This window comes from Notechis scutatus, chromosome 3 (genome assembly GCF_049901735.1).
Source record: "Notechis scutatus isolate UNSWTSFEM ecotype Mainland chromosome 3, rNotScu1.2, whole genome shotgun sequence".
In the NCBI taxonomy this organism is placed as follows: Eukaryota; Metazoa; Chordata; class Lepidosauria; order Squamata; family Elapidae; genus Notechis; species Notechis scutatus.
Genome location: NC_142011.1, coordinates 167,749,136 through 167,761,475, shown reverse-complemented (window position 1 = coordinate 167,761,475; position 12,340 = coordinate 167,749,136). Strand labels below are relative to the sequence as shown.

Below are 12,340 nucleotides of genomic sequence, written 5' to 3'. Positions count from 1 at the left end.
ATATTTTTTTGCTAGTGAATTCTGCCTCCCTTAGTTTCTGTCTTCATAGTAAAAGTCAACAAACCAGACCTCCTTTGAACCAGAAAATTCTGATTAACAATACCAGGGCATGAAGTCAAATTTAAATAATGATTAAATATTCTGGCTTGTCTAAAGCAGGGCTGTCAAATTCCCAGCCTACAGGCTGGATGCGTCACACACTGACCATGCCCACGCCAGATTTAGCGAAGGGGGAAAATGTCCTGATATGTCACGTGACGTCGCCGTGATGATGTGAGTTTGACACCTTTGGTCTAGAGCTATTAAACAGTTTTCTGGTATGGATGAAAAAGGGAATTATAATTAATGACATTTCCTAAATTTATTCCATAAATTGATAAGCCATGATGGTGAAGTAATTAGAATACAGAATTGCTCCCAACTGCCATCAATTTGATTCTCACTGATTCAAGGTTGATTCAGCCTTCCATCCTTCCAAGGTCAGTAAAACGAGGACCCAGATTGTTGGGGATAATATGCTGACTCTGTAAACTGCTTAGAGAGGGCTGTAAAGCACTATGAAGTAGTATGCAAGTCTAAGTTCTATTGCTATTTGTCTCATCCTTTAGAGCAGGGATCCCCAACCTTTTCGACGCCGCTGCCCGGTTCCGACATCAGCTGGGCGCGCGCCCGGTATCGGCGTCAACTGGGCGCCGCCATCTTTTATGACTAAAAGGCGCTTCCGGTGGCGTCACCGAGCAGCTGTTTCAAAAGATGGCGGCACATGTTCTCTGGTGAGCTTTTCGGTAGAAATGGCTTTCACCCGGAAAAGCTCACCGAAGCGCTGGCGCCGCCATCTTTATGACAAACAGCGCCCGGTGAGCTTTCTACCCGGAAAAGCTCACCAGAAGCGCTTTTTACAAAAAAGATGGCGGCGCCCAGCAACCAGCGGCCCGGTAAGGGTTGTTCAGCGGCCCGGTACCGTCCGCGGACCGGCGGTTGGGGACCCCTGCTTTAGAGAAGTCATTTGAACAAAAGGATTTCCATGTCTCATTTTATGAAGTTCTGATATACTTGCCTAAAGATAGCTATTACTTTAATCTGAAAACAAACCAAAGTGAAGAAGAAAAACAGACATGACAGAGTTTTTAAAAAGCATTTACGTTGGTTTAACACCACGAATTATTCTCTATTTATATTCAGGTAACTGAGATTCAAGTATGTTCTCCCAAGGCATATACGTGACTAGAAACCTTAAAGAACTGAAGGTCAGTTAGATATTTGGATCACTTTACTAGCATTGTTGTTTAGTGTTATAAATCAAGTGAGATGGGTATTTTATGGGAAGGCTAGTAAAAAGATTTAGAACAATAGCAGTTTGCTGAGCCAAACAATAAACATTAATGTTTACAAGCAAAACATATAAATGAGGTATCTTAAAACACCTGCAAATAAATGGATTACAACTGTCAATCCTACAGTGTCAAAACAAATTGCCCAGAAAGCCCTGAGGGGTTGAGTAACATACTTGTCTTTGGATAAATAAAATTATTAGGAAAAACGGGACTGGCAATAATCCTATATACAGGTAGTCCTTGACTTACGACCACAATTGACCAAAAATTCTGTAAGCTAAGTAAGACATTTGTTAAATGAATTTTGCCCCACTTTAAAACGTTTCTTACCACATTGTTAAATGAATCACTGCAGTTATTAAGTCAGTAACACAGTTGTTAAGTGAATCTCGCTTCCCCATTGACTTTGCTTGTCAGAATTTAGCAAAAGGTGACCAAATGACCCTAGGACTCTGCAACAGTCATAAATATAAGTCAATTGACAAACATCTGGATTTTGATCATGTCACCATGGCGATGCTGCAATCTTTGTAAGAACAGTTGTAAATCGAGGACTACCTGTACTAGGCATCAGTGCAGGAATGTGTAATTTAATTAATTCAGAGTAGTAAAAAAAAGCAAAGTGTGTATATATTATTTTTATATACAGTTTAAGCTTTACAATGAGTTTAAAAAAACCTTCAATCATGATGAAAGACCAGATAAAGTAAGAAATGTAAGCCAAAGCAGAACATATACCCCAATTTTCTTCCCAGGTTCTCAAGGCGGTACATATAGGCATCTCCCAATTTAACTTTGCAATCATCCCATTATATAAATGGTTATCCAAGCCCCAGACTCTGCAGTCCAGGATCATTTGTGAGGTCACTATCCAATATAATGGCACTCACAAAATGCCAACTGAATAACTATTACAAAAAGTATTGTTGCCATTTTTATAATCTGCTACTGCACCAGAGGTGTCAACTGTAATTTCTTCAAATGGAAATTATTAATTAAAGAAAAAAGAGATGAGGAATATAATTTGTCATACACCTTTGGAAAACAGACAAAAGAACAGTTAGTATTAAGATTTCAAATAAAAATATAGTTACAAACCTCTTACAGTACAAATAGAATTGATTTGAGTAGTAGAATCCAGATAATCTAGTTTGACAGGACCAGTCAGTTCAGTGATGTCAGCACCAGCAGCCCTATACAAAAGGGGCTTTTGTAGCAAGAGAACGGTACGTTCAATGCAAATAATCTTACCTGCCAACAAAGACATTTTGATAAGTTACAGTAACAAAGAAAAAAGTGGCCATGTTAATTATCTAAGCCAATAAAGACAAATTCCTGCAAGCATTTCAGTAAGCTTGTTTTAGTCTGATTTATTCAAATGAGTACTCTATTCTTGTTTAATAGACTACCAGCATCCACTAGCCTGGTTTTATTTAGAAAGGAAATTGGCTGCACATTGAATTTTTTTTATCTTTTAATGGTGGGTTGGGAATTATTCCAAAGTTATTCACATGTTGCACTCTGCTCCCCAAAACAAGATAGTCAAATCTTTGCCCAGAGGAGTGTCACCTGGATGATTCAGTTCTGGAAGCAGGGTAAGAGGTTTGTGCAGTTAGGCCAGAGGTTGATAGCCAACAATGACCAAATAGCTTATATTGAACATGATTAGAATTTAATTTTTTTCTTCTCAAGTAGTGTTAGCTAAAGTACTGGCATTGATGCTAGTAGTATGGTAGAAACTCTCTCCAGATACTTTTCCCTCCCTTCCATTCAATGGTGCTTGATTCTTGGAGACTGCCTGAACAAGTCTCTGCGATTTTCTTGGAAAGGTTTTTCAGAAGTCCTTTGCCACTGCCTTTTTCCTAGTGCTAAGAGAAAGTGAGTAACCCAAGGTCACCCAGTTAGCTTTGTGCCAAAGGTGGGACTAAAACTTGTAGTCCCCTGGTTTTTAGCCTGATGTCTTAACCAGTAGCTCTTCATTGAAATATCTACAAACATGATTTATTATTTAAAATAAAAGTTAGGCTTGGGCCATTATATTTAGAGAAACAACTTAGATTATAAGATGGAATACTGTTAACAACAACGACCATATTCCAAAAGTGAGATAAGCAGCTATAATATAGACAATAAAACTTATTATGGTGCATAATTCCTTACATTTCCTTCCCATTTGATACCACTGGACTGGATATGCAACACAGCAAACTGGTTTACAGGTGCAGATTGAATTATTACATATCAAGTATTCTCAGCAACAACTTGAAGTATGCTAGTATGCCATTAAATCAATAAAGATTAAGCAGTGGAAAGCATGAAAAGAAGGATTGCTTCTTCAAATTTGTTAACAACAGTTCCACTGGTTTCCATTCCATTGTCATTATAAAACTCTAAAATATAGCCTCTATCTTTTCTTATTATTTAGTCCCTTCTTCCTTTTGAGTCATCATCCCTTTCTATTTTTTGTTGGAAGAAATGTCCTAGATGTAGGAAAGTCACCTTATTTAGAAAATAAGATGCTTTCAAAGCTTTTCCACTTGTCAAGAAAAGAATGGGCATGCTAATGGGCATCTTTTAATTAACAAACACAGCAAAAATAACAGAAAATAAGATTTGGCCCTCTATTCTTAATGTACTGAAATGTCCAAATGCCAGGTATCTTTTTAATTTGGGGCTAAAAAATGAGTCCAGGGGCTGAAGAAACTCCCTTTTATTGTGCAATGTTTATCTTTGTATTAGGAGAGATCTGGAGAACTATGTGGATGGTAATGAAAACTATGAAAAAGTAACCATCGGATAATCCTGTGGAAGAGGGCAGTTTGACCATTATAAAGGAAAGGCAGATTGATTGCTTTCTCACATCTTTTTCAGTTTGCTGCCTAACCAAAAATTTCAAAGTAAGAGACGTTGAGTCTTATAATGATAAATCCTGCAGTTGATTGCTAAGTTAGTTGCTAGTTAAACACATTATCCAGCATTTAATTATGAATGAAAGTCGGACCTGGTATGTGACATGAGCACCTGGCAAGAGTGCAGAACTAGTTAAAATAGCCTGAACCAAAAACCTTATGAAAATGGAGTTTCCTCAATCCACTTAGGGAATTTTCTACCTCATCTGTCAACAATACCATCAACACCCTGGTTGATCAATGGGATACAAAACTACTTATTGACAATATTCTTTATTGTCTCTGTCTCTCTCTCGCCTCTGTTGCAGAAACCACCAGCTCTCACTTTTCTAGGCAGTTGAAAGTGATGAACTTGACGGGACATTAGCTGGAGAACAAAGTCAGGACAAATCAAATTGAGTAGGACACATCTGAAGTACTATTTGGATTTGTGTTCTGTTGCATGCAGGAAAAGGCAGCATAGGCAGCCCTTATTGTATCTTCATAAGACAGCTGCAGTCTTCATCAAGAACAAAGAAGAAAGGTACAAATAAGAAAGGACTTGCTATAAAAATATGCATCCTCCTTTATGAACAAAATTGATCAGATTCATCTCAACTTGGGACCCCCAATGTTGGAGCATGTCATGGACAAAATCTTGGCAACTGTCTGTCCTCTTATTTTGAAAAGAAAACATTTGCACAATTAAGCTTAGGATACTATTAATAGAATAGAATAGAATTCTGTATTGGGCAAGTGTGATTGGAAACACAAGGAATTTGTCTTGGTGCAAATGCTTTCAGTGTACATAAAAGAAAAGATACATTCATCAAGAGTCATAAGGTACAACACTTAATAATAGTCATAGGGTACAATAAGCAACCAAATCACACTAGGAAACAGTCAATATAAATCGTAAGGATACAAGCGACAAAGTTACAGTCATACAGTCTCAAGTGGGAGGGGATGGGTGATAAGGAGTGATGAAAAGATTAATAGTAATAGTAGTGCAGACTTTATAAAAAGTTGGACAGTGTTGAGGGAATTATTTGTTTAGCAGAGTGATGGCTTTTGTGGAAAAACTGTTCTTGTGTCTAGTTGTTCTGGTGTGCAGTGCTCTATAGCAGTGATGGCTAACCTTGTCATCGCGTGCTGAAAATGTGCGTGCACGCACACATGTCTGCACCCATAATGGGGGGTGGGAGGAGCTCCCCCTGCGCTCCTCCTGCCCCCTTGCACATGCGCGCATGACCCCCACACGACTCCCGTCCCCTGCGCATGCACGAGCATCTTTCGCATGTGCCCTGCCCCCTGCACATGTGTGGCAGATACCTGAAAATCAGCTGGCTGGAAAGAGGCGTGTGCGCATGTACAGTGGAACTGAGCTGGGGTGATGGCTCATGTGCTGGCAGAGATGGCTCTGCATGCCACTTCTGGCACACGTGCCATAGGTTTGCTATCACGGCTCTATAGCATCATTTTGAGGGTAGGAGTTGAAATAGTTTATGTCCAGGATGTGAGGGGTCTGTAAATATTTTCACAGCCCTCTTTTTGACTCGTGCAATATACAGGTCCTCGATGGAAGGCAGGTTGGTAGTAATTGTTTTTTCTGTGGTCCTAATTACTCTCTGAAGTCTGTGTCTGTCTTGTTGGGTTGCAGAACTGAACCAGACAGTTATAGAGGTGCAGATGACAGACTCAATTATTCCTCCATAGAACTGTATCAGCAGCTCCTTGGGCAGCCTTCAGTCAAGGACCTGTATACAGTACAAGTCAAAAAGAGGGCTGTGAAAATATTTACAGACTCCTCACATCCTGGACATAAACTGTTTCAACTCCTACCCTCAAAACGACACTATACAGCACTACACACCAGAACAACTAGACACAAGGACAGTTTTTCCCGGAACACCATCACTCTGATAAACAAATAATTCCCTCAACACTGTCCAACTATTTACAAAGTCTGCACTACTATTACTATTAACCTTCTCATCACTCCGTATCACCCATCCCCTCCCACTTGTGACTGTATGACTGTAACTTTGTCACTTGTATCCTTATGATTTATAGACTGTTTCCTAGTATGATTTGATTGCTTACTGTACTCTATGACTATTATTAAGTGTTGTACCTTATGATTCTTGACTCTTGACGAATGTATCTTTTATGTACAATGAGAGCATTTGCATCTAGACAAATTCCTTGTGTGTCCAATCATACTTGGCCAATAAAGAATTCTATCTATTCTATTTACATCCTAGCCGAACTTTTACAACAGATTCTTCATAGAATTATCTTTAATATGAATTTGAAAATTGCTACTGGTTTAAAATGGAGAAGGTAAGCAAGGATCATATCATGCTTGCAGTGAATGCACTTGCTGACAATTATTGACTGGACACAATATATTGAAAATGCATGTAATAATGTAATGTAATATCTTAACGCATAAGTGAATATCATTTTTGATAAAACTGTCCAATTATTAATATATGTCCTTTTGTTGTTTCCAGGCCAAATAACACACTTCCTCAAGAACTGCATTTAACTTCCAATTTTTCAGCATTTAGAAGATATATAGATGCATTTATTTTACAATAAATAAGTTTTGTACTTTCAAATCAGTCTTGACTCCTGGTGATGTTTTGGTCTAAACCTGTTTGAAAACATTAAATGAAGTAGAGTCCACCTACTTAATTCCCTCATCAAACATTTTTTTAGGATGTTAGGATTTTTGCCGTCATTCAGTTTGAATCTGCCTTCCTGTGACTCTGAATTCAAGTCAAAATCATCTTGTCTGATATTCTTTCAAGTACTTGAAGTATACTATTTTAGTTTCTCTTCTCTTTTCAAAGGTTAACATTCCCAGTTTCTTCACTGTCTTCAAAAAACTTAGTTTCTACTTCTTTGATCATCTTCACTACCCATCTTTCTACCTATTTCAGTTTCTCTGAATGCCTTTTTTAAGTGTGATGCCCACAACTGGTATACTATTTGACACAAAATAAAATAAAGTCAAAATGTTATTGTGGAATTCGTGTGATCTCTGAGATGGTTGTATGTTAGGCAGGGGTGGGTTTCTACCGGTTCTGTCTACCTCTGTAGAACCGGTAGCTCTGAAGAGCAGCAGACATAGAACCGGTTCTATGTCTGCTGATGTTTTTGCCCACCTGCCCGCCTGGGATCTTACCTGATCTTTATTTCCTGATTTTTCAACTTCAGCTGCTGAACGAGGCACAGCTGGAGTTAAAAAAACAAGAAAAGAGGGCTGTTTCAAAGGCTACTTCTCAGCAGCAGCGTGCTAATGACGATTACCAGGCGCGCGGCTCAAAGCTGGCAGGGAAGCTCGTAAATCCCGAACCGGTAGTTAACCCTGTCATATCCCACCCCTGATGTTAGGATATTTTATCAAATGCTTTACTGAAGCCAAGATATATTATGTCCATATTAATCCACTATCTATTAAGTGGGATTAATATGGAAATAATGAAAAATTATTTTTTTAAAATAATGCTGTTACTTGGTAATTACTACATTCATTTCAAGGTGCTTACAAGTCTATTTGTTTATGATCTACTCTATGAACTCAGATTGACTGGTCTGTAGTTTTCTGGATCCTCTTCCACTTGTCCTTTTGAGCATAAAGACATTCTGTTCTGCATAATTTCCTGCTAGGGGATAAACCTTTTATTTAAAAAATTGATCCAAACAAGAGTTCACAGGCTCTTTTTTGTTACTTGTTATACGAATTTTATTGTAGTTAATGAGGAATGTGTAAAGTAATTCATTTTTTGTTTTTATTTTGAAGATATATAAACAAGGCTGCTTCTTCTTCTTCTTCTTCTTTTTTTTTTTACTGTTCTTAGCATCCTTTATTAATCTCAGGGCATTCCAACTTTTAGTATTTGAGATTCTATCTCAGTATCATGTTTTGTTTTCCTTAAAATAAAAAAATTGCCAGCTGACTTTCCCCCAGTGTTCTCATGTTTCAATTTCATCAACAAAGCATTCTGTATTTGTTGATATCTGGTCAAAAATGCCTTATCTTCTTGCACTATATCCTTTGAAGGAGAAAGTTAGGCTATATCAAACTTAGAAAGTTGTCAGTTAAGATGAGCCAGGAATTTCCTGCAAGTACCATGCTTGGCAGAATTTGTCTCCCAACAGATATCAGGGTAATTAAATTTCCTATCACTGTTGCTCCATGTTCTTTGAAAGTCTGTGATTTGCTTTTGGAAAACATTATCCACATCTTCTTGGTGGAGAGATGAAAATGAACACTAAATTGGTATGGATTTTATTCATTTATCCTGTTTTAACAATTCAATGAATAAGTTTTTAAAGAACATTAAATATGAGATCTTAAGAAATCAACAATATATTATTTTTTATGCTTACTGGATAACCCAGAGAATGTTTAAGAATGACTGGTTATTACAAGTATAAAAGGAATACAGGGACATATTATGTTCTCATATTACATATGATACCCGATTCAGACTGCCTCATTATTTGGGTTTAATAGCCCTCAGTTTGCTAGATCTATCTCTAATCAATGAATTATTCTTAGAAGTTGGAAAAAAGATGTGAGACAGACAGACATACAGGCACACACACACATATATATATATGGATTTCAGATTTCCATTTGCTTTCAGTTTGTGCAGAGACTCTTTTCTATATAATGGAAAGACTGATAAATATTATTTTAGGTCCTCAAGATTTAATGATATGTTTAAAAGCTAGTCTGTATATTTATATGCATTATAACACATTTGTATTCATTTTTTTAAAATTTCTGTTAGTTTGTATTTATTCCTATTTTGTTCTGAAATTGTACTGAACCTTACCATTTCCACACACAGCATCCTTGAAGAAAACAATACAAGGGGATGAGCTTTTGAATGCTTCCATTACTTCCACATCAATCACACATGAGGAAGCAACTGAGACAGATAGTGTTCTGGGAGTTCCAGAATTGATCTCAGACTCTCTTTGCAATGAGAAATCAGTGACAAATAGCCAAAATTGCCTTTGGTCTGAAGAAGCACTGCCCATTTCCTAGGGTTGAAAGGGGGGGAAAATAAATAAATTAAATGTTAAAGTTTAAGAAAATATTTTTGAACCAGCATAAAGTTAAAGACAATGAAGCATATTAAAACTTCAATTTATCTAGCAGCATTTTAATCAGAGTACAATCAATGGATCATACAATACATGCAGGATACTCTTACCCACTGAACAGAAGTTCAGAGAAAAAGATTGCCTCGTTTTGTGGCACAATTTTGTTCTATTTAGAGTGATTTTAAGATAATGGCTGCACATTGTTTGTCTTCTTCCCATATCTCACCCTTAATCATCACCACCAAAGCTCAAAATATTGGCTAAAAATTTATATGGTTTTAGGTGACATATAGAATCACTAGATCTTTTGTAAATCTTCAGAAGATCAGGACATGATTATGGTTGTACTCCAGCTATAAGCAGAAAGACATCCAGGTCCTGTATATGTGCTGGACAAAATCAATGATCATAATTGCTGCCTACCGATTGCAATAAACCAACTATGTGATATGACTAGATTTGACACCTAGAAAATATAAGGGTGGGTGCTGTACCATATTTCAAGTTGTTATACAGGTAATTTTCATTTAACAACCACAACTGGAACCATTCTTGTCACTAAAGCATGTGGTCATTAAGTGAAATATCAAGCAACTGCAAAGGGCTTGCAACCTCACTTCTACCATAATAATTAAGATAATCTCTCAGTCATTAGCAAGACATCACATGATCGCAGGCTTTTAAGAAGACATTTGAGAATAATTTGTCTGAAATATTACAGGTTTCCTGTTTGAGCAAGTGGTTAGACTAGAAGACCTCCAAGGTCCCTTCCAACTCTGTTTTTATGTTAACTACAATTTTACTGCCAGGCTTTCAATGGACTCTGTTTGTTGAAAGTCAGGTATAAAGTGTGAAAATGACAATGACCATGAAACATTATGATCATTGTAAAAATCTGCTGGTTGTAAAACACCTGAATTTTGATCATGTGTGACTCAAGGGATAGTGCAACAGTCATAAATGCAAGGACTGGTCATAATGTTACTGTTTAAGTACTGTCATATTTTGAAAAGTTGCTAAAGAGGGCAGTTGTTAAGTGATGTCTACCTGTACCAATTCAATACAGCAAACCAATGCAAACTATTTTATTGGTCAAAGTGAAAGTCAGTATAGTGCAGGTATGATTTGCAGCTCTGTGATTCCCCTTCTGCAATTTCCAGAATCAACTGTACTACATGATTGAAAGTAAGTAAAATTTTGAAGTGAAAAATACCAATAAAACCTGTAAATCCTAAATTTCACTTCTTTCATTAGTTTGATATCTTGTTTTTCCTCCAATAATGCAATGCAGCATACATGGTGCTCTTTTTCCCCATTTTATTTGAATAACAATTCTGTGAGGTAGGTTGGGTTGAATGATAGTGACTGGTAAAGTCATCCCATCAAATTCCATGGCTGAAGATAGACTTGAAGATAGATTTGAATATCAATCTCAGACTTTCAATTCCCTTAGAAAATTCTGAGCTTACCCAATTTACCTCATCTTTCTACTCACAGAAGTTTCTAGCCACTAAAAATCATTAAGTCCTGCATCCAACTATGAATAGCTCATTCTTAATTAAAGTTTAAATATAAATGTTTTCCTTATATGCATTGGTTTTCAAATAAGTCACTTTGCAAATTTCATAATTATTGAGCAATTCAAGCTTGCTATATGATTAGTCTTTGACTAATATTATTTTGAAATTTTAAACAATTATGTGTTTTTTTTCTTTTAATAAAAAAATACCAGAAGCATTATTACTACACTGTGTAATGTGCTCCATTTTCTTAGTAGAAACTCTATAGGTATAAACATGGAAGTTTTCTTCCTGGATAAATTTCAACATTTTTCAAGGATGCATACAAACTAAATGATTCATAAAAGGTAACAGGAGAAACAAAAACATCTATTCTAACAACATAAATATCCTATTTGGGACAGGAAGATAAATATATTCAGTAGAAGATAAAGGTCATCAAAACAAATGATCTCATAACGAAATTGTTTACCTTTTGTAGCTCTTTCTACTATACTCAAAGGGTTTCAGCTTTGTATTAATAAACTTACTATTAAGTAGCGAATATAAACACTGCAAAATAGGAATTCTTGAAGATATTGCAGAATTACTTTAGATTAAAATTTTACTCAACTTTATCATTTGACATTTTTATCATTCATATCAAATGCTTAGGCACATTTTCCTGAAAGTAGGCCCTCTCAGAAGTCAAAGAAATATGTATAGATTGTACTATTAAAAGTATGCGGTGTAACAACAGGTGTTATAAAATATCTATAAAATTAGAATGCTTAAACTGAAATAGTGATGCTGTAGCTGAATTTAAAACAACAACAAGTGAGCGGGATCACAATCTCCCTTTTCTTCTCAGTACTTCTGCCATAATTCACCCAATTCCACAGAACCAAATGGCCCTTTCCAGGAACTGAGAGTCTGTATTCGGAGTCCTACTGGCATGAACCCAACTCTACAGAGATTTCCACTTATCGTAACATCATCATCTGTAGACATAACAATTCAATTAGTCTTTAAAATGTCACAGTAACACTTTTTTCTATTAAAAGCTTTCTATAGCTACCATATCTCTTCAGAATCGAGAATATTAGAGCTTTAATCTGATATTTGCATTTTATTTTTCAAATAATTGTATATTAATTTTATTTATGGCCTCAAAAAAGGCTGGAAAATATGAGTGACTTTAAAAGGGTTAATAAACTGCAATGTATAATTTCTTCAATCATGTTTTGTTGCTGTTCTCATTTCAATTATTAATTGAAAATTGAATTTTATTTACACTTTTTGAAGACATAAAGCAGAAACACTGAAGACTGAATTACTAACCTTTAGATTCTGACCAACAAGACTGTCAGCCAGAAAGCAAATAACAATAAGTCATTTTAAAACCATCATCTTCCTGTATGTGTCAATTTGTTCTGAACAAAAAGGACAGAACAGACTAACAGCAGCAGGATTGAGTTATGTGACAGTACAG

At 36.2% G+C, this 12,340-nt stretch overlaps 1 protein-coding gene across 3 annotated transcripts in view; it reads right to left on the bottom strand.

Annotated features, from left to right (window-relative positions):
* Positions 1 to 12,340, bottom strand: part of SPIDR (scaffold protein involved in DNA repair) — a 204,410-nt gene that overhangs the window by 11,171 nt on the left and 180,899 nt on the right. For 2 of the 3 annotated variants that reach the window (XR_015748893.1, XM_087961704.1), the window contains exons 15-16: positions 9,076 to 9,286; positions 2,433 to 2,585 (exon numbers count right to left, since the gene is read on the bottom strand). Coding sequence is in view for 2 of the 3 variants with exons in the window: in XM_087961704.1 (XP_087817830.1) it covers positions 2,433 to 2,585; positions 9,076 to 9,286 (364 nt within the window). In the remaining variant the exon portion in view is untranslated. Of the gene's footprint in view, positions 1 to 2,432; positions 2,586 to 4,709; positions 5,980 to 9,075; positions 9,287 to 12,340 lie in introns of those variants that run through there. The other variant, XM_087961705.1, reaches the window with a different exon arrangement.